Consider the following 21,790-nt stretch of genomic DNA (forward strand, 5'->3'; position numbering starts at 1 on the left):
CTCCCGTGAAACGATTTCCATAACTCAGCTCATTTGGCATGAGGGTGGCAGGAGTCAGAGAAGGGAGAGTGGGGAAGCAGGGGTGTATCTGCTCCTAGAAAGTGACCTGCTCCCCAGGGCATCTTAGGAGTAGAAGGGACCCTCTTCTGCAGCATTAAATAGCTGAGGACAAGTGATCAGCAGGAGTTTTTTCACCACTTGCCGAGCAAACAGCAGAAAGGGAGCTGCAAATCACACTGGAAGTGTAAAACTGCACGTAGTTACAGATATAACTTGGTTCTAGGAATACAATTAAAGAAAAACTCAATTTGAGATATGTTTTGCATGAGTGAACACTGTTTGGATCAGAGAAATGAAGACAGGCTTGTACAGAGCCTTCCTATAACATCTGCTGGGGGAACAGAAAAGCAGAGAGCTGTGGCTGAGCAGGGGACTCTGTGGTTCACTTTTCCTCCTCTTGTGCAGGTCAGAACCCCCCCGAACAAAATCTGCCCCACCACAGTAAGGAGCAGAGCAACTAAAAATATCTACAGGAACTGAGATAACTGCACTATAAAATTGCATTTTTTTCCTTTCCCAGACTTGCAAGCTTCAACAGAGAAACAGAAATGAACATGGCTATTTGGTGCAATAAATCCCAAAAGGGAAGAGAACTGGTGTTCTGCAGAAGCAGGGGAATTTTCTATGAAGTCCAATTTCAGTCCTAGATAAGGATGCAGAGTTTACTCACAATATATTAGATTCCTTTTTCCGAGGCAGAAAGAAAAATCATCACTGCATATTTCAGCATGTCAGGGAATTTGTATTTTGAGAAGAAAACCAAATATGTCTGAGTGCAATAGGTTAAAAATACCCTTCAAGAGCCTATGCACCATGTGAAGGGGATTTTTTTTTTTAAATACTGCTTGTGTGCCAAAGAAGAAAGAGGAACACTAAGTTATAAGGGTGTGACAACCCACAAGACAATGTGACATCAGCAAGAAATATTTCACTTCTCAAATGGCACTGTGTGAAAATGGGTTAGGCAAATGCATCATATCACTGGTGTATATGTTGATTTATCTCTGGTACAAAGGCAGGTAACAACCAGGAGAGTTCAGTAATAATGTGTTCAAGAGCAGATAAATAGCAAGTTAGTCACCTAGTTATATGCTTTGGAAGCGTGTCTTAATTAAACTAATCTAACCATGGTAGGAACATGCTGGGCTTCTGCCTCAAGGATATGGAAAGTCAGGAGCAGCTTAACTGCTGCAGAAGCACCTTACCTGGGCTGCAGGTCAGTGAGTGCTCTGACCTTCTCCTCCTCCAGCCCATCTCTGTACTTGTGCTTAACTTCAAATGTATGCTTCCATCCTCTTTAATTCCCTGCAGTTCAAAGTTAAGTGTGGATTTAAGTAGTATCCCCCAAAAAGGATGGTTTTTGGCACAGACTTGTATTTTCCTGAGCTGACATCTAAATGGAAAAACATGCCAGATCAGGAAGCAGGGAGAGGTCTCTGCACAGAGCAATTCCCATCCCACGCGAAGGAGCTGGGAGGTGGAGGAGGGATGGAGGAGGCCAACATAAAGCAGATCCCAGAGGGCTGGACCCTTCTGGGCCCTGTCCCCCTGTTCTCAGCAAGGGGGTAGCTGGCTCCTCTCAGAGCATGCCTTCATCAGAAAAGGCAATTATGAGTGCTCCACAAACCCTCACATCTCTGGTTCTTCTTCCCACGTAGCATCCTTCCTTTTTCCTCCTGCTGCCAAGTGCTCCTCTCACATCTATTTTTGGACAGCTGGAGGACCCATAAGCTCCTGTGCCTTGAAGACATCTGCAGGTAATAACCTGCTGGCACTCCCCCACAAGGGACAACCACTTGCCTTCCTCTCCTGTCCTGCTATCAGACGTCCCTTTCCGCATCCTCTTCACACATCCCGGCTCCCTGCCCTGCCAGCACCCTCCCTCTGGAGTAGGGCCAACAACCCCTCCCTATCCAATCGGACATCAAACCTATCTTGGTTTTCATGGGGCTGATTTCTCTGGGGCACTTCGAATTACAAAATAACTCATCAGAAAAGCAGGTATTATGGAGGGGAACTAAACATAACGCATAATCCTCTCTAATCACACCACCTTAACCACATGAGGGCTTGCCTAAAACCTGCACTCCCTCCAAAGACATGCACACCCATCCTGGGCTGCCCACCATTCCCGTCCCTCACTTGCTGACACACAGAGATATTAAAAGTCCTGTCATGCATATGCAATAACTCAGGCTTTTTCATTATTATTAGTGTAAGTAGTACTGTTATTGTTATTGTTGTTATCGGTGGCAGTATACCTTTATATAAACAAGAGAAATTGTCAGATGAAAGACCATGAGAAATGTGCGCCATAAAATGCAATAGGATGCTTCATTATTTTTGCGTGGGTCTGTGAGAAGATGGATGAAGCTCCTGTCTGGACACCACCTGCTGCAATGCCAGAGCTGCAAAGCACTAGGGCCAGCACTCTGACAAATCCCAGCTCCAAAGAACCCCTGGCCCTGGTTTTTCATTGTCTCTACCATCTTTGCAGGGTGCAGACTCCCTGCTGGCCACTGACCAGCTTCAAAGTCTGCATTCTGCCCAGTCCTTCAAGGGCAGGGCCACTACACACACAACCACTCCCTTCTGATTTCCCAGCAGCTGGAGCAGTTCCTCCCCTCCCCAGCCACTCCCTCTCCCCTATAGCAAGTAATCCACCTTTTTGGCAGTACCCTCCTTGTCAGGAAAGCAGTGCCCTGTCTCACTTCCTTCTCCCAATTCCCACTGTGGGGGGTGACTCCTCAATCGTTTTAGCCAGATGATGAAAGTCCCAAACTGGGAACTACTGCCTGTCACCTCCTCTGTTATGCAGACTTAAACTGCCTTCCTGATGACACACTCATCACCTTTGAACACCCCTCAGCCAAGCTCAGTCCTCCCACGCTGCTGTGGCTCACCAACCCTGGACAGGCAACCAGCCCCTTGCTCACAGTAGAGCCTGCAGCACACTCCGGGTACAGGAGCTCATCAGCACACAGGAGAGACTCCCCAAATCTCTCAGTGCTCATAGAAAAAAAATCATCTTTTCAAGTGCAGCACAGCAACCTCTCTCTATTTCCAGGGGCACTTCACACTGCTCTTTTTCAGACACCTATGGAGCCCTTGCCCTGCCACCTGTGCACAATCGCTGCCTATATTAAATCAAACTCTAGGGAGGGGAGTGGCTTGATAGTCTGTATCACAATAACAGACAAATTCCTGAGGGCTAATCCTATTTGGACATGAATTCCCACAACTACCCCCCGTTGTCCCTCCCTCAGTTTCACCAGCTGAAGTGGACACAGCTGAACAGACTTGACCTTGCTTTAACTCAGTTCAATTGTTACAACTGCTTCGGATGATTTCTGTTTGCAGGATCCTTTAGCTACTGAGGAGGATGGTAATGTTACAGGTGTTGAGTTTCTTCTCACTCCAGCCAAGGAGTGCTGACTGCAAAGCTTTGTGGCAATGGCTGGAAAATTGCTACACACAGATCGCTGCAATCAAGTAAGACTTAAAGGTGCTTCTGAGAAGCATAAGGCTGTAGTTTTACAGGTAAAAGCCTATCTAGATAAAGGTAGGGAGATGTTTCTTCTTGCACATATGAGTCAGCAGCTTTAACACTGTAAAAAGCTCTTTACATTTGTTTTGTTAGTTTGTGTTTTTCATGGGTGGTTTTTAAAGAAAATCCCAACATATAAATGGAAGAGCCTCCACAGTTCTGACAGATTTCATTTAGAACATATGATTAAACTATATATGCAATGCTAGTCCACTTTTAGCCTTATTGAAAGATAGAAAAGCATGGTTTTTTCCAACGTATAGAGCACATTTTAGATGGGCTTCTGGGCTGCAAAATTCATTTATAGTTACAACATAAGCTCTTTGTCTTCAGAGAGAGCAAATACTTTTTTGATGCCTTCAAAAAGCTGCCAGTCCAATCCTTCCCAGAGACCCAGCAATGCTGACTGATGCTCCATGCTGAGTTCATGCAGCTACTCCATACTAGGCAGCTCCTCTGCCACCCCAGAAGTTCAGATAAGGGTGACACAAGCAGCCAGCCTCTGACAAAACCAATTCTGCATTTTGTCCAGGCCAAAGGGTGAAATCTCCATGCTCTCACACAAGCAGTGTGTCACCCTCAGGGAGACCCACCTAGGCAGAGGGAGGGTTTACCCTCATGCTTTTGAGCACCAGATCATTGGTGCTCCCAAGTCCACACATAGGTATCTGCAAATCATGGGTTTTGAGCCTGCATCCAGTGTTGGAACAAGCTGTTCCTGTTGCCTCTCCTGCACAGAAAACATTAAAGGCCAAGACTTGAAACACAACTGAGTCAAAGTGATGACTCAGCCAGCAACCACAACGGGGAGATATTTCACTGGCAGTTTTGACATCAGATTTGACACTACTGGCAGTGGCATAAATCCCTGAGGGGACGCCAGCATTCAGAGTGCAGCACAGGACAGCCTGGATACCATGCTGTTATCACAGGGCTGCACACAATTTTCTCTATTTAAAAAATCCTATAGCCATCCCATGGACATCCTAAGTCCAGCTGGATAAATTAGATGTAGAATACAACCCCAGCCCAGCAAGGATATGCAGTGTAACAGCCGAGCTACAAATACTGCCTGAACTATTTCTCGTGACATGTGGTGTCTCACACGCTGCAGGCAGCTGCCAATACCATTGCTGAAGGGATTTTTAAAAAGGGAAGTTTGATATTTAGGATGCAAACCTAGAGGATTTATATAAGGATGTATTTGGATTTCTTTTCAGTTCCCAGTCGAATCAACTCTAGTCTTAACTTTGACTTCAGCAAGGCTACGGCTTTATCATGTGAAGTTTCCAATTAAACAATGGATAAAAACAGACAGGGTTACATGGGACTGTGGCATACTGGCACATCAAGCATATGTAATCCCTTCTGCATATACAGGTTCATTCAGGTTTCATAGCAGAACTTCCATATTCCCAGTGCTTTACCTGTTTCTCATTAGCATTACCCACCATTCTCTCCACTCTCTGTGGTCTTTGCTGAAGACTGCCCTATCCATGGAGTTTGTACCATAAAATAATTTAGATCAGGGACACATTTCCCTAGTGATCTTTTTACTGAAACTGTCCTATGGGTATAATCTGTACTGCAGACATGGCTGTAGCAATTACGAAAATGTTTTGAAAGAGTTCGAGTTTTTTTATAGCAGTGGAACACTCCTCTCATTAAGGGGGCTGCATCACATTAATTAGCCAGGTACACTAATAACTATCCAGAGCACGAAACAAAATTCAGATAACTCAAACTCTCTCCACCAATCACAAATGATTCCAGGCTACAATTTGCACACATATACACATGCAGGGACACGTATTTTTTTGTGTGTGTGTCCATGTGAGCGTGCAAGGCAGGCAGAAAGATAAAAAGCAAGCAATAATAACCCATGGGAGTTTCCTAAGGGATTGCTCCACATATAGGGAATAGTATTTAAGGAAAAGTAAAAAGAAGGTTAAAACCAGACACGTATCCATCAACTCAATTAAGATGCAAGGAGAAAAGCTAATGGCTGCCAGGTGGTACAAGGAGTTAATGCTCCTGCAAGGTGCAGCAACAGAGGAAGCACTGGAGAAGGAACTCTGCTGTCTGTGAGCAGAATTAATGGGTGGTTCTGGACCGGCTGAGCTGCTGAGCTGCAGCTTCTCAATGAGTTGTTAATGGGGAACATGGCAAGTTAGGAAGTAATGAGGACTTTGTCAATACAGCTGTGGATAAAAGTGGGTAAGGAACCACTTAAGGAAAAAAACATGACACAAATCTGCAACTACAGATTCTGCGCTTTCCGGTGCTCAAGAAATTACTTGCAATATTTTTAGAATCATTACAGAGGCTGAGAAGCAAAACACAACCACGGGACAGATCTTTTTATTAAACTAGAAGCAGCAAGCAAGAAAGAAATCTTGGCAACAGCAGCCTCATCTACAGTTCCTTCTCTTTTTTTTAATTCCTGGGAAAGCAAAAGAATGAACAAACCTAAATAACTCGCACCCGCTGCAGGTGGAGGCACTGGAGGAGCACTGCTTTTGTACGAGACACCCAGCACAAGATAAATGGCTCCATCACATCCTGGCTGGGTGCATTAGAGAAGGGGGACCCCACAAACAGGTCCACCCCTTCTCCATACCTCCATGCCTGCCAAAATAGCCATCTACATGGTACCCATTTTCAGCAGAACTGGCTTGTGTTGGTGCCAAAAAATCAGAGAGTTTCTGCCAAAGTGACCAGATTGAAAGAATATGAATTTGGGGTGGGAGGGGATCACACATCCATCTTATTTGGGTTTGTTGGCATTTAGAAGGTGGGGAATGTTTTTCACGTTTTCTGAGCAAACCTGGCCTCTTTTCACCTCCTCCCCCTCCCATGAAAGCCGACTCCCCCCTGCAACAAGTTTTGCTATATAATTTTCCCCTTTTATTTTATGTAAAGACAAACACTCTTAAAACATACCGCATTCTCATTTCTTTACCTCCATGAAGAGTAAACACAGAGAAAGGCTCCCTAGAAACAAAGTGCTGGATTTATTCAAAGGTAAAAATCCCATTTTATGTGTCCCCCAAGACTCTGAGGGAGGTACTGCTTTTTGAGCTGGAAAGTGCTAAGCCAGGCAGCAATGTCACCATGCTGGATTCCTCTCCCATATCCAGCTTCTGCAGAAGGACGCGTAGAGCCTTTGCAGCTCCCTACCTCAGCCGAAATCCAGGTGGGCTGGTGTTGGGTGGGAAGAATGGGACGGTCTTATGATGCCACCAAGCCCTGCAACTGCTGTCAAAATTCTCTGACTGCATCCCACGACCCTCTCCATCCTGGGCCTGCACTATCAGGGAGAAGGGGGCCAAGTCAGTAACCAGCTTGGCTTCACAGGAGCCAAGGGCAACCCCTATTTCATGAAAATACTGCCTACAGCCAGATCCATACAGTCCTGGATTCTCTGCACCAGCAGGGACACAAGAAAGGCCAAGGATGGGGAAAGATGCCTGGACCTCCTTGCTTCCTTCTGGGCTTCTTCCAAAATAAAAGCAATTGCCACAGCTGGAGAGGGAATATGTCACACAGATACACACAACTCTTGCAAATCTTTTGCATATAAGTGTGTCATGTTTAACAAACCCATCTCCCCACAACGCACATAAACCCGTCATGGAAACCGAAACCACCAGAATTAAGTCATGGACCACAAAGCAAGCTTGCATGTAAAAAGCAAAAGGTAGGAAATGAGCAGTAAAGCTCCTCAGAGCACTAAAGAGAAGTCAGCTTCACTGTTCTCCTTTCTGAGCAGTACAGGATGGTTACATCCAGCTGATTAAACGCCCAGAACTCAGCTCCATGGAAATATCCGGGCTCACACTTAGCCCTGTGTCGCTCCCACTCCAGCACTGAGTACTAACGCATGTTTGATTAGGCAACAGGAGATGTATCTGCTCCTTCCAAAAGTGACCACAAGCTCTTGGCAATAACACTGAGTACTTGCTCCGGCCCTCACCGCACGCCGCAGGCATTACGCTGCCCTGCCAAAGGAAGACATCCTGCCAGACGGAGTATTCAAAATAAAGCAAAGAACGATCGCTTTAAATAATCAGCATGTCAAGTGCTCTAAGGAACAGGACTTGTATTAAGGCGACCTCAGAGAAAGGAAAACCTATTAAAGCAAGTGCTAAAATATTCCTGCCCTTTTCACTTCTGCACAGGGAAGTCTGAAGAAGTCTTACAAAACCAGAGGCTCAGCATTATTCACTCCTATGTTCTCTCTGGTTCCAGTGGCATTACGCCCACAGATGGGGACTATGGATCAGGTGAAGGTATTTTCTAATTTTTTAAATTTTTTTTGTGCATACTAACCACTCTTGGACACGAGTTAAGCCTTCCACAATAGCAAGGCTGGATGACAAATCATGAAATTAAAAATAATTTAGAAGAAAAAAATAAAATTCTGGATTCTTGTCATTTCCCTTCTGGTTTTTTTTCCTTCTTTGGAAATAACAGAACAAAAAGCGACAAACATGCTCATGGAGAGACCCAAACTTGAAAGGAAACAAAATGCCATCCAAAGGCAAATGGCAAAATTCCCAGTAACATCATTAATGCCAGGGTTTCATCTGGTATGGTCTTCTGTGAGTGATACAAAAGTATGTCAATTAAGATATCATATTATATACCATTTACAGCTACACATACAATGACATCCTCAAATGCTGCTTTTGAGATGCAGACCTCACACTGAAACAATAACCAAGCCACACATGCACAGCTCTTGGGGCACACGTGCACATCAGAGTTTGGCTCACACGTACATACCAATACATACATTGGGATGTAAATGTGGAACCCAACTTGACAAATCAGCTTGCATTTGCATCACCACAATACCCATCCTAAAAACTAATATCCATCACTTTCCAACCAACCAGCACCAGCCACTCCTCTCATCCATCCTGGGGATGCCTGGTTTACAGCTGGTGAGAAGTACAGCAGGGAAATAGCAGTGTGTTCCAGCACACAGTTGGAGACCTGTGTTACTAGAGGGTTTGCTGGGCTTTTGAGAGGACATGGATTTATTTTCTTGGTCAGCAATCTGTCCTGGTTGCTTTCTGCAGTGCCTGGGTGCAGAGCTGCCCTGCACTATGGCACCTGCCTGCCAGTTTCAGTGGCATCTCCTTCTCACCTTACATCAGACCCTGAGTCATGGCAGGGCTCCAGGTGTGCCTCCCCTGCCCTGGCCATCCCCAGAGCAGGGACAACAGCAGCACAGCTGGAACATGCCACGTCCCTGGCCAGAGCAGCCCTGAGGTTACTCCTGTGCCCGGGTACTCAGTGCGGCTGGAGCCCACTATCTTTAATGACTTCTCCTTTCTACACACTACACCCTATTCATTTTCCACTTCCCCAGTCACAGCTGTTGAGCCATATTAGCACGCAGAAAAAAACCCCACATTTAAACCCAAACCTGCTAGGCCAGAAATAGAAGTTCTCATTTTCTTTTCCAAAACACAGAATAGCTGAGCAACAACGAAAGAAAAAGGAAATCTCTCTCAAGTGCACATCTGGAACCAATTTGCTGTATGTAGCCACTGGGTGTCACTTTTGATATATATTGGTTCGGCCATGCAGCAGTTCGGTGAGAGAAACGGATTTCAAAGAGGTGATCCTAAACCAAACCAGACTGCTCTGCAGCCTCTCGCGCGCAAGCTGTAATTAGCAATTAGCCAGCCGGGCTGATTTATTAACAAAACGTCTTCACCACAGCATTAAGCACTGTGCGGTGGCTCTTACCTCTCGGTCTGCAGCGTAACTTTTGATGGCTCCACATTGGGGTTTTCCCACTCCATCTGTGGACAGTGCATGAAGTAGCAAAGGGTGTAGAGAGCTTCTGGCTCCCAGTAGAACGATCCCTGCTTCTGGTGCATTGGTGTCCCATTCCCGTGCTGCTTGGCATTGAGGGGCTGGAGGTGATGCATTGCTCGAGACACCAGGTCGCCTGGAAAAAAGCAAAAGCTGGGTAAATGCCAGGCTTTTCAGCTGCCTCTCCCCTGAGTTTGCAAACTGAAAGGCACGTTGGGTTGTTTTTTCCTTCCATTTAACCTCACATATGCAAACAGTACAGGGTAGGACAGGATCCTGTGTGTTGCTCGTCACCAGGCTGAACTTTGCCTGGTGGTTTACATGGTGAGGTGTGACATACCCAGGCCGCAGACAAGCCCACAAAGGCCTGCAGGAGACATGTTTCTGCAAATATGGTGTGTGGGCAGCATTAGGCTGGCCCATCTCAGCACCACCGGCAGAGCTGGTATGCCGAGGCCAGGACCACAGCTACTGACTGGCAGCCTTTGGAGGATGCCAAAACCCCACAGCCCCAAAAAAAGACCAGTGGGGACAATGCAGAGCATCACCAAAAGCTGCATGCTCCTGGTCAGAGAGTGGCAGGGAAATCCACCTCTTGGAATGAGGAAGGAGGCAGTCAGATAATGCACAAAGCACTGCAGGAGCATGCAAATGTGCATGTGGGTGAAGAAAAAAGGGGAAAAATATTGTTAAAAAACAGTATCAAAAGTGTGCAACCAAAATTCCACTTCTTGAGCCCAGACTAGGCTTAGAAAACCTCATGTTAGCAGAAAAACAAAACCTGTGAAGTAGGTTTTACCCAGTCCCCCAGGTTTCCAGAGCACAGAAAATGGCCAAAGAAGATGATGCTCATTGTCTCCCCTGCGCCAATGTGGTTTAGGCCACTTCCTCGCAGGGAATATATGGGAATCCAGCACAACAAGTGGACTGGGATCAGCAAAGCCAGCCAGTGAGATTAGCAAGCAAATATATGGGCAAGCAGCAGTGAGTCTCTTAGAACAACACTGATGGTAACTAATTAACTAAAGCATCTCCCTCTGAGGCAGTGAATTTTACCTTTGTTGACTAGTGACCACTCTATCAAAGGCAGGGAAACAATTGTGGTTATAAACTGCCTGTTTTCACATGTTCAAATCACTCTGAGAGTGCTTTTGGGGGAAATAATGATCTCGAATCTAATCAGTTGGTTTGTTTTAAATGAAAATCTGAGCAAGAGCCCTTTGGGTCATTCTTAATCTATACAAAATCAAGTGATGGGGAAAAGAGGACATAATTTTCCCGTGCTAAGAAGAAGTCACGCACTTTATCTTATTTGCTTTTCCCAAGGACCACTGAGCAATGAAACTTGGAAGGAAAAGTTTAAAAGGTACACCAAGGTAGGAATATAAAACCAGTATGGGGGGTGGGGAAGAGGGATAATAAAATCTTGGGCAAACTTAAAAGAGAACCACTCTGACTGTGTGCACAGCAGAACTACGGGTTTTTGCGAAATCCCACCCCTGTGAATACAGCCCATTCCCTCTCTCCAGCCTGACTCACACAGACAGTGCTGCTATGATAATGTGTACCAGGGGGAGTAGAAATGTCTCTCAGAAAAATCTCAGCCCAGTCCTCCAAAAACATAGCCTTTAAACCATGAAGAGAAGAAAACCACTGGCATGAGGAAACTGCCGAGTCCATGATTTCAGGGTTTTGACACAATTTTTTGCTGCACTCTGCAATATTCTTCTGATTCTAAGCTTTCATTTAAAAATAGTTTCTTTTCTCTCTGCCAGGAAATTGTCATGATAGGACCAATGTTGCAGCCTTGCATGCTTATAATTTCCAAGAGAAACTGCATGTGGAAAGCATGCAGGATCAGGTCCACAGCAGGAACAGATGTGCTGCTGAAATGACTCCCCAGTCCTGCACAAAATTATCTGCAGACAATCAGAAGCAGCAGGAAAGTTTGGGACCCCCTTCACTCAGCCCACTCTAGTCACAGCAGATGTGCTCTGCCAAGTCTAGCACAGGCCAATTTAACCGCTAGCAGCCTTGTTGATAGTAAATTCCTCTCTCTTTCTCCAGAAGGAAAAAAAAACTGCATAGAAGTACTGGCTGCAACATCCAGTTTTAATAATAATAGCAAAGGCAGAGAAAAACCACTAAATTCAGCCTGTTCAGACTCAAGACACTGTAGCACTGAAGCATGTGGTTAAAATTAAACACATGGCCAGTCTTATTTCAGTGGATTAAGACAGCAGACACCAGAGAACACCTCTGACTTTTGTACCAAATGATGAATAAAAATCAAGATGCGAGTTAGGCCCAGATTCTGGCAGTAGCATTACTTCACCCCACCCCTCCCCCAGTGCCGGGGTGATGTGACTTCAATGACACATCCAGGACTAGAGGAGGCTGCACAGTGAGTAAGGAGGGAAAGCAGCAGCAAGAGTGACGTGGGCAGGGTGGGCAGCTAAGCCTCATTGCTGATAAAAGGCTGGAGGAACTCGAGCCTTGCTCAATGGCAAAGCTCCCACTCATATCAACAGGACCAGGAGTTCACCATTTTATTCTGTATTTTCTCAACTGCTTCTTAAGAAACCCAAACCAATTCATACCACAAAAACTGAATTAATGCTTTTTATGTTTAAGCCTCATTTAATTACATTATACCAAAAACCGATGTGCTTAGATCTTGCTTTTGCCTATGCTATCTTCCTTTGCTATGCTATCTCTGGTCACATTTGAAGTAATTTCTATATGAAAAATTATCATAACATTTCTTTATCAGAGTCAACTCCAAGCTTAAATAATCAATACCTGTAAAGCATCGAGTTTTGCAGAGAACAGTAAATAAGCAAAAAAAAGCTCCATTATGATGGAGCCAACAGGCAGAGCACTAGAGGCAGGACAGGAACTGTTTTATTCCACAGTGTAATCTCAAACAATCCAATACATGCCCTAGTGCCCTTTGCCTCCTCCAGCCACATCCAGTTACAGTGCAATTCTTCCGGGCAGAGACTGCCTTTGCATATCTGTGCTCCAGGATCCGTGCCAAGAAGGCACAAGGAAGCTGACAGGCGCACGCACACACTGTATGGTAGCACTTATGCAAACTCTGTGAAACAGTGCAACATCTGGTTCTAGGTGCTTGTGTGTTGTTTTCAATCCCTACCAGGTTTTGCTCTTTCTATTGTTACTTGCTAATATGCTTTTGCTCCTCCATTTCCTTCCAAAGAATATACCAAGAGTTGAAACTCTCTTTGATTCCAGCCATTGCACCTCAATGCCCATGAATGTGAAACCAGCTTCATGAAGAGACTCACTGGTCTGCTCTCCAGCAATCAGCCAACTCAAGTCTCATCTGGGAAACATGCTCTCCTTGCCAGATGTAAAAGCTGTGGTATATCTGAGCAACAAGGGCAGCCTTGAATTTGTGACCAAGCACACAGAGATAAGCCCCCTTCACCACTTTGTGCTAGCCATGCCTGCTCTTCAGAGCCATGCCCAGCACAGAAAGGCTCGGCAAGGGGAGGTTACCTGCTTGGAGCACTGCTGGCTCTTCTGCATTTTTTTGGCCTTGAAAATATGTCTCAGCTGCATCAACTGAACACATATGAAAGGCCAATAAATTCCTCAGTGCATCATTTCCAAAAAAAACACATCAGAAATAAGAATCCCAGCAGCTGCATTGACCTTGTAACTCCATGGATGAGGTTCCCGAGGGCTGTGGCATCATGGCCCAAGGGGCTCGGCAGGGATTCCTGCCTTGCTCTCCACTGAGCAAATTCTCAGTTCTGTTCCACCGCCTGAGGAACAGACTGGGGAGATGATCTGCCTGACAAGAGACCTTGCCAATTTTGTTTTGTTTTAAAATTAAACTAAATGAAAACTTCCGTAATTTATGCAACATAAGCCAGGCGAGCCAAAGCACAAACTGCTTTGCAGGCAGAGCCAGGCAGATGAAGACACCACATTGTGCAGGGTAAACACAAGAAAAAAAGAAAAAGAAGACCAAAGTGGGGGGGCATTTGAGGACATTTTTGTTGCCAAAGCTGGGAAGCCACAACTAGAGGACAGGCTCCCAGAGGGCAGCAAAGGCAACAGCAAGCCCCAGGCTGGCACTGCCTTGCAGCCCTGATTCTGGATGGGGAAGGACTCCAGGAGCGTGGCTCCACACTGGAGCTTTTCAGCCCAGAGGAGAAATGCCGTGCCTTGCACACTGGCTACCAAAAAGCCACGAAACCATCCCTACACTGCAGCGTGGAGAGCTGCCACTGCAGCTGCCAGCATTTCATCCCTTCTATTAATAAAAGCAGGGTTCACTCATTGCTGCTGCTGTCAGTTCAGCACAGCTTGTGAATACAAGGTCCACATACATTTGATTTAAGGATTGAAAATATTATGTAATGCGCGTGTTCTGACATGGGCCTGGTTTAAGGCAATACTGAATATTTAAGGAACAGCTTCACTGACTTCAAGCCAAACATATGATGTGACAGGGAAAGTGAAGCTGCTCCCATCTGTATGGGGGTGGTATATAACATACAACAACATACAGCATGCAAGTGGGTAGCTTGAGCCCTCTCTGCAGTGACCAGTGAAGCTTTTTTTTTTAATGTGCTTGGCTTCAGTAAAAGCTATTATCAATGCTTTTACTATTTGAGAGCCCAATGTTTAAAGAATAACACATCTGTTTCCAATTTTGGAATGGGGAGGGCACAGAGGAAGCAAAAAGAGAAGGAAGAGAGAGAAAATGACAGATGCCCAATGCCCATGTCTGAGAAGCTTCCTGTGGGATTTTTTGATCTGTGATGATGGACCTGATCATGCAAACCTGCCTGCCTAGGAGCAGGCTAACTGCTTTCAGAGGGATAAACTTCAACAGCCAAAACTATTCAGCTGGGTGCATGCCTCCACAGCCACGACCCTGAGGTGAATAACACTGGATGGATCCTTACACAGCTGCTCCCCTACCTCCCTCCCTGCTACCTTGAATTTTTCTTGTTCCAAAGACATGTTCTAAAACTACCAGAACAACTTCACAATGATACTTTTGCACGCTGAAAACAAGCGTCAGTTTTTTGACCTGTGTCTTTCCTTCAAAATCCAGGGGAGAGAGGAGGGAGGATCTGTTTCCATCACAGCTCTCTTCTCACCTAACTTCCTATTAGGGCACTGTGTGAAGCTGAAGGCCATGTTTCTAGCGTATCAGCATCATGCAGGCAGCATCCATCAGTTTGATAATGCTTGTCTGGTCATCCTTCCAGCTGTCCATGACTCCTATGTCCATGACTCCTATGTGCGTAGCCTGTGCTCGGGAATCATGCCCTGCTTTGGGGCATGTTGATAGGAGCAGTGTTACTGCTTTGCTGTGCTACCTGGGTGAACATTTTCTCCTGCAAAGAGGGGGACAGAGCCATAGACTGGAGTTGTGCCTGTCTTTCAGAGCTCTTAACGTTCTCCTGTCTCTTGTCCAGACCATGGAAAGAAGGAGTATCCATCAGGGAGCTGCCAAATTCATATCATGGTCAGTAGTTTCCAAAGTTTGCCTCCCCTACAAGCATGTAAGACAGGTGCAAAACTCATTTTCTTGACCTGGATTAATTGCACACTTCAGTATAAAAGTCTTGCATCTATGGTTTTGCTCACAACCAGCTCTGGGGAAACTGTATTGAAAACTTGAATTATAACCCTGATAATAAATCATGGTCTATTTAAACAGACTGCTACCTGGTAGCCACAGCCATTCTGCATCCTTCCCAAACTGCAGCTAAGTTTCTTTCCCTTTCAACCCCTGTTGCCTCTGGTTTCTGCAGCAAAGTGATGCATTCCTACAGTTCACCCCAGCACACATCTGTGAGAGCATCAATGCAGGTGAATGTGAGTAGATGAACTGCGTCTCCTGTACCACAGCCGCCGCCTCCAGCCATCCGCTCAGTCAGCCGCCTGAGATGTCCCTGCGCTCTGGATTTCAGCTGCGCTGTTCCTCCATGTTCCTCCGCCTCCGGTGGTACAACAATCTCTATGTTTCAAAAGTCAGCCCAGCAAAAACTGCTCAAGCAAAGCCCATCCTCAAATGATTTACTGGAGGTTTTCCATCATTAACTCAAGGCAACTCATCTGTACCAGGCAAAGAGCGTGCACAGAGCTAGGGTGGCTGCACACTAGAAAGTGTTTAGAATGTATTTCACTGAGTGCATGCTCTTAGCACAAAGTATCTTCAAACATAAAGGTAAAACATTCTTTGGCACACAGTATAATTCCATATTGTAGAGCCAGCTGCCTCAGGCTGCGGGTGCACTTGGGGTGCCATAACCCACACTCAGCAGGGCATCCCACACGCAACAACTTCACCGCTGAGCTCACCCTGCAGACACCTCCCCAGCTCTGCCACCTCCGCTGGCCCCGCACTGTGCCCCTGTGTGAATCTGCTGCCCCAGGTAACCTTTTCTTCTCCTAACAGCCATTCATCTCTCCCATAGAAGAGCAAAACAAGGAACTGTGGTCCCAAACTCAGAACTCAGAAGACAGGACTGGGATGCGAGCAGCCCATTTCCTGGCAGTGGCTTCCCTGTGGCCTCCCACAGATAGTTTAACCTTTTTATTTTCACTTACCCCACCATCACAAGAAGCTTCTATTTATATTACAGAGTAAGTGTTTGTATGCAATTTAGAGTTTGCAAAGCCTTTGAAGACTGATAAATTAGGGATTGGATAGAGCCCATAAAAAACCCACAGTAATAATTAAACTTTCTCATGTTCATATACCTATTATAACAACACTTTTACCTTCAAAATCTCCAATCCAACGTGGCAAGCGTGATGTTTGTGTTTGATTCCCCTTAAGCCACACCAACTTCAAACAAAACAAGCTTTGACTTGGATGAGCTATTCATGTGCGTTCCCTCTGCAGACCATCACTGCCTAATGAACCACCATTCCTGGTTTTAATTTGGCCTGACATAGACCCATATCCTGAAACTCTGAATTTGAGAGCCTCCTATTGCTTAGCAGGCCAGCTGAAGAGCACTCACCCCAGCCTGATCAACTGCCTGTGCTCTGCACAGCAGGGACAGGGAGGATGCAAACCTAAGGAAAGGAAAATGCCATTTGAATCCCGAGTGTGTTGTGATGCACGGGTTTGGGGAGAACAGGAGTCTGTACCTCAAAGGTGATGTAAATGAGAGTTCTGAGCCAATACATTGATGTTTTGGGTAAGGCTGGTGGAGGGCTGGCGCTTCAGTATCCCCCATGCACCACGGCGCTGCCTTTTGCCTCTAACCATCAGACCCGAGTGGGCTTAAACACACGAGGTAGAAGCCTTGGAGGAACAAAACGAGCCTGAGCTCACCCCGCAAAGAAGGCAACGGGGGCCGAGTCTCACTCGTGGGGAGAGCCAGGGAGTGCTGACAGCAGATGGGGACCCAGCCAAGCAACAGCTGCCCCTGTTCAGCCCCTGTAACCCAAGACAGAAATCCACTTCCTTGGTCAACAGGGCAGTCAAAGGGAAGATAAAGGCTGAGTAGGGTGTAGGCTGGTATTTTCCAATTATCCTCCCTCACGCTTCATTTCAACTGATAAATAAACGTATTGCTTTATGGCTTATGACAGTGGGTATCTCGGGGGGAAGAGAAGAAAAGCAGGATGTTGTTTGGGGCTATTAAGTAACCCACAACCCTTCTTGTGCACAGACACAGCCAACAGAGGCTGTGGTCCATCTCTCAGAGAGGGTTGCAAGGGGAATGGGGTAGCAGCTAGGAAAGCCTGTAACCAGGAAGAAAGAAACTACCTAGCATTTAAGCACTGCATTAATCTGTCCTGTGTTCTCTGCTGGGGGGTTCTCTGTTGAGGAGCATTTTAACAACTTCTCTTTTCAACTTTTACAGATGAAGCAGATGACTTGTGGAGAACAGCAAGGAGGAATTGCAAACTAAAGGCCCAGAAAGTGGTGGGAGAGCTAGGACATAGAGATCTTGTGCAACAAACCAGTGAAAGGCCCTTGAAAACTGGATATCACCATATCTGGAGAGGTGACACACATGCTGCCAGTCTGTGGCCAAACTCTAGGCTGAAGGAAGCACTACCACCTGAATTGCAGGTTTCGGCTAGTACCTCTGCTTAGCTCAGCACTGTGCTTGCTGCATGAACCAAACTGTTCACAGGGAATAAGCTTTGGTTTTTCTCTACGGTGATGCTTAGGCTGAGAAATATATCAGACAAACAGGGCTTTTGTTCTGGCAGTAAATAAGCCGAGCACTTGGGACAACACTCCTTCAGATGCCACCCTTACAGCAAACACCTTTACCCTGGCATTTGCTTCTAAGCCTAGGTTTAACCTCTTATTCAGAGCACAGGAATCAATTTGTAGGGCTCCTACAGTGCTCCTTCCTGTTGGCTGCAGAGGATTGAGACTAGATGAAAAGGCAAGGGAGGGGATGCCGACTTTCATCATCTCCTCAGCTGGGGCTCTGAGGAGAAATGAAAAACAGTATCAGTATGTGCAATCACATTCCTTCTTACACTTGAGCAGTAACCCTTCCTTTCATCCCTAAAAGCAAGCCAAGATCTACTGGGAGGCCGTTATTTTGGAAATATATAGTCAGAACTGCGGAGGCAAAGACAGGATGATGTGGAATGGAAAGAGGGGATGAAGGGTGGCATTTTTCCAGTGGCAAAAAGGGAAACTTTGCTGAGACCTGAGTGGTGACAGGGAGGAAATACCAGCCTGAACATCACATCTGGGAATTGCTCTCAGTTAAACACCATTCAAAGGCAAAAAACCTCTAAGATCAGCAGTGTTAAGTCGCATCCTCATCTTCAGATTATCACAGTTTAAAATAAAAACGATTATTTGTCATGGTTAACACTCAGAGTAATACCACCACCACCAGTCACAATGGTTTGTGCAAGCCTGGGTGGTAAACTGCTCACCCAGGAAAGCCATAGCAGACTGGCCATCTTTGCAGTCAAAGCAAGGCCCAAAAGGTTTTCTGCTCTAACCTGAAGACATACATGAAGACATGCTTTGGATGACATCCTAAGCCACTGTTTATCCCTCCGTGATGCTTGAGAGACACAACCTTCTACAGCCCTACGTATGCCCCTCAGCACAGGGTGGTTGTCCCAGCTCATCCGTCTTTACCCCAAGTAAAGTACAGTGAGGGAGGAGAATTTCTTGGTGCCAGGATTGGTGCCCAGTGCACCTTAAGGCTCTGCTCTTCCTTGTTACAACCTACATGCACACGCAAGAGAAAGAGTCCTCCTTCATCCAGCAAAATGGCAACGACCTTCAGTTGTGAGCCTCATCCCTTCTGCATTTGGTCTCCAAGCCAGCAGTGGTATTTTTAGATGGATGATGAATAGGTGTCTTGGAGCATTATGCAGTCAAATATAACGTAAATGTTTGTGGATTGCAAACACTCATATAAAGAAGTTAGGAAAAATATTCAAAGGTCAAAAGGCAGTATCATGGGATCTCTCCACAGCCAAAGCACTCCCTAATATTGCTGTCTTTTTCTATTCAGTCTACTTATTTTTCTCCATCTGAAGGGGGAAGAAATGAAACAGAAGAATTATAAATCTAGATGAATCCCAAAAACTTTATGAAAAAAAAGCCAAACAGATCTACTCCCCTTCTCCTCTGGGTCTGGTCTAGAAATACAGGAAACTTCAGGATAAAACTTGGAAAAAAAGTCCTGTGAAATATTTTCTCTAAGATTCAACAGTGAAATACTATGAGGCTACTGTTTAAAATCCTATTACTTTTGCTGTGCTTCAGTTCTTCCCAATGTTCTCTATATAATAAGCATTTCAAATGAAATTACATTATTTTAAAACACACTGTAGTAGGCAATTACAATTCCTGAATACTAAATGCCAATATAACATAGCCCAGATTTATTGTTGTTCCTTAACTTTGTGCCATGTTCATTATATTTTAATGAATAAGGTTTCACATTAATTTTTTAAGTCTTTGCCTTGGAATCACGCAGTACGGCTGTAATTGCGGTGTGGAATTAGGTGTCTATTTACATTCTCCTCCTAAGTCTTGGAGATGAAGCCTTCCTTTGATTTTTTTTCCCCCCTAAGTCAGCAACATCACCTCTTCATCCTATTTTCAGGAGAGCTCCCCAGGGCCAGTGGCACTACCTCACCTGGCCACCACCAGCCAGGGCAGGGCTGTCCCAGCAAGGACCAGAGCCTGCTACCTGCTAAGCCTGGGAGGTGAGAGCAGAAGCACCAGGCATGCAGGGTTTGGAGGGGACCAGAGCAGCATCCACGAATCCAGTTGCACCTGTCTGGCTATGAGGACTCCCCAGTGGCAGCCTGGGTTGACACCCTCCTTTGCAGCATTCCCAGTGGGTTCTGCCCTCTCTCTGTGGTCCTGTCTGCCATCCCACCTTTTCCCAAAATTCTCTTGCCTGCTGTCACCCCCCAGAGAGACACAGCTCACCCAAATGGTCTTTTCTAATACACTGACAGAATGCATGAAAAAACAAAGGGTGCAGACACAGGAGGCCATCACAAGTAGGGCAAGGTGAAGGTACCACATGATGCAAGGCTTTTCACCTTGTGAATCGATTTTTCACCTGGGACAGACCATGAAGAAATTAAGACAACGTGAGCTGAAATACAGGTGCTGGGCACAAAACAGGCCCTGTTTGCCAGCTGTCGTCTTTCAGGGGACAGATCTGACTTCCCACTCTCAAAGCCTCCGGCAGCTCGGCAGCTGCTGCATGCAAAGATGCTGAGTAGAACCAAGAGCGGGGGAAGCCTTTCCTCCGCAAGCAGGCACTTGTTAATTCCAGTTATTCTGCATACTTGCAATACTTTAATTACTGATGTCAATAAACTACAGGAAATCTCATTCAATTAGAACTCCTTTTTTAGATATTCTTTTTACCTGAGATAAAATTAAACTGCTTTATTGCAAGATCAGTCTTTGTCCACGGTTTTTATGCCCTTTTGAAGAGAACAGAAGTGAAATCCTGGCTCCTGGGATAGTGCAAGCCGATGGGACATTGCAGACACATGCCTGGGGACTGCCCGCTCTGTTGGTCCACAGACCAAGCTTCTGTCCTTGTCTCTCTGTTCTGGTTGCTACCTCCTCCTCCTCTTCACAAGTACTAACCCTCTTAATTCCCTCCATCCAGAGAGTCTCCCTCATCACCTTTATTCATCCTTACAAAAGCAGAGGCTCTTCCATATCTAATCCTTCCCTCATATCTCACATTGACATTCTCCATGTCAATGCCTGCCAGAACATCACTTTTAAAGCTCTCCATCCCACTCACACCACCAAGGCAGCAATAAAACCTCCTTTGCCTACACCCTCCCTGCCTTTATGATCCCCAGGTGTTCCCCCCAGCTTCTCCCCACTGCTCTCCATTACTGCCCCCACGCTATGGTTCCTCATCCGCCCTCCATGGCAGAGGTTTTGCTGTAACCTCTGGCTCACAGCTGCTGCTGCTGCCAGAGACAGACACACAAGCACTGAGCAAAGAGCAAACCTAGTTGTATCCCCTCACCCCTCCACTTTCCTTCCATTTCATGATTTTTCCTCCAAAATTAGAGGGTTTTTGCCCACCAACACACTGCATCTCCCTCCACTTTTCACAGCTTGGTTTTGAACTCTGCACCAGCACTGCTGCACAGCACAGATTTCTACCCAGTTGAGCATATCCAGCCTTGCAAGCTTTGCCAATTACCACTCCTCCCACTGCTGCTTCCCCAACATGCATCTGCTTGCAGGGGCCAGGGAGGATCCCTCGACAGTTGGCCAGAGGGCTTTCTGGAGGGCTACCAGCCTGCCAGAGTTGCCAACGTCTCCGACAGCTGCATCTAACTCCCACTGATGCGCTCTGTTCTTCGAACCGGCCACCCTGAAGAGTGTTTTGCCTGTGTTTGCAGTCAACAGATGTACAGAAAGCAAACCCTATCAACCAAAGATTCGAATGTAAAGTAGGACACTTACAGATTTCTAGAAATCAGATTTTAAAAGAGGAGAGGGTGCTCTAACTAAGGAGTCTGGCTTTTTGGGTTGTGTACAAAGGTCCAAGAAAAATCCAGACTTAAAAACCTCCATCCACCATGAAATATCCATAAATTACTTATTTGTTAAAACCCAACCATATGTATTTTTAAGAAAGAGAGCTGTATCATGCATAATTTAGTTGGCACACAGACTGTACTGTTGTGTGTTTCATATGCGTGAAATAAATGAGCATAAATTACTTAATTTGAATAACACCAAACACCTGATTCCAGAGATGGAGCAACACTTCACACTAAGGCATGTAAGTGCTCTTGGCTTGTTGACATTTCACCAGAGCAAATTAAAATTAGCAAGCTGAAAACAGAAATTCA

General features: G+C 45.8%; 1 protein-coding gene across 5 annotated transcripts in view; it reads right to left on the reverse strand.

Annotated features, from left to right (window-relative positions):
• Nucleotides 1-21,790, reverse strand: part of BTBD11 (BTB domain containing 11) — a 183,302-nt gene that overhangs the window by 60,429 nt on the left and 101,083 nt on the right. For all 5 annotated transcript variants that reach the window (XM_039380789.1, XM_039380790.1, XM_039380791.1 and 2 more), the window contains exon 3: nt 9,371-9,575. In XM_039380789.1, coding sequence (XP_039236723.1) covers nt 9,371-9,575 — 205 coding nt within the window. The remainder of the gene's footprint in view (nt 1-9,370; nt 9,576-21,790) is intronic.

Source organism: Pipra filicauda, unplaced genomic scaffold (genome assembly GCF_003945595.2).
Source record: "Pipra filicauda isolate LSUMZ 115617 unplaced genomic scaffold, ASM394559v2 scaffold201_size1378038_pilon, whole genome shotgun sequence".
In the NCBI taxonomy this organism is placed as follows: domain Eukaryota; kingdom Metazoa; phylum Chordata; class Aves; order Passeriformes; family Pipridae; genus Pipra; species Pipra filicauda.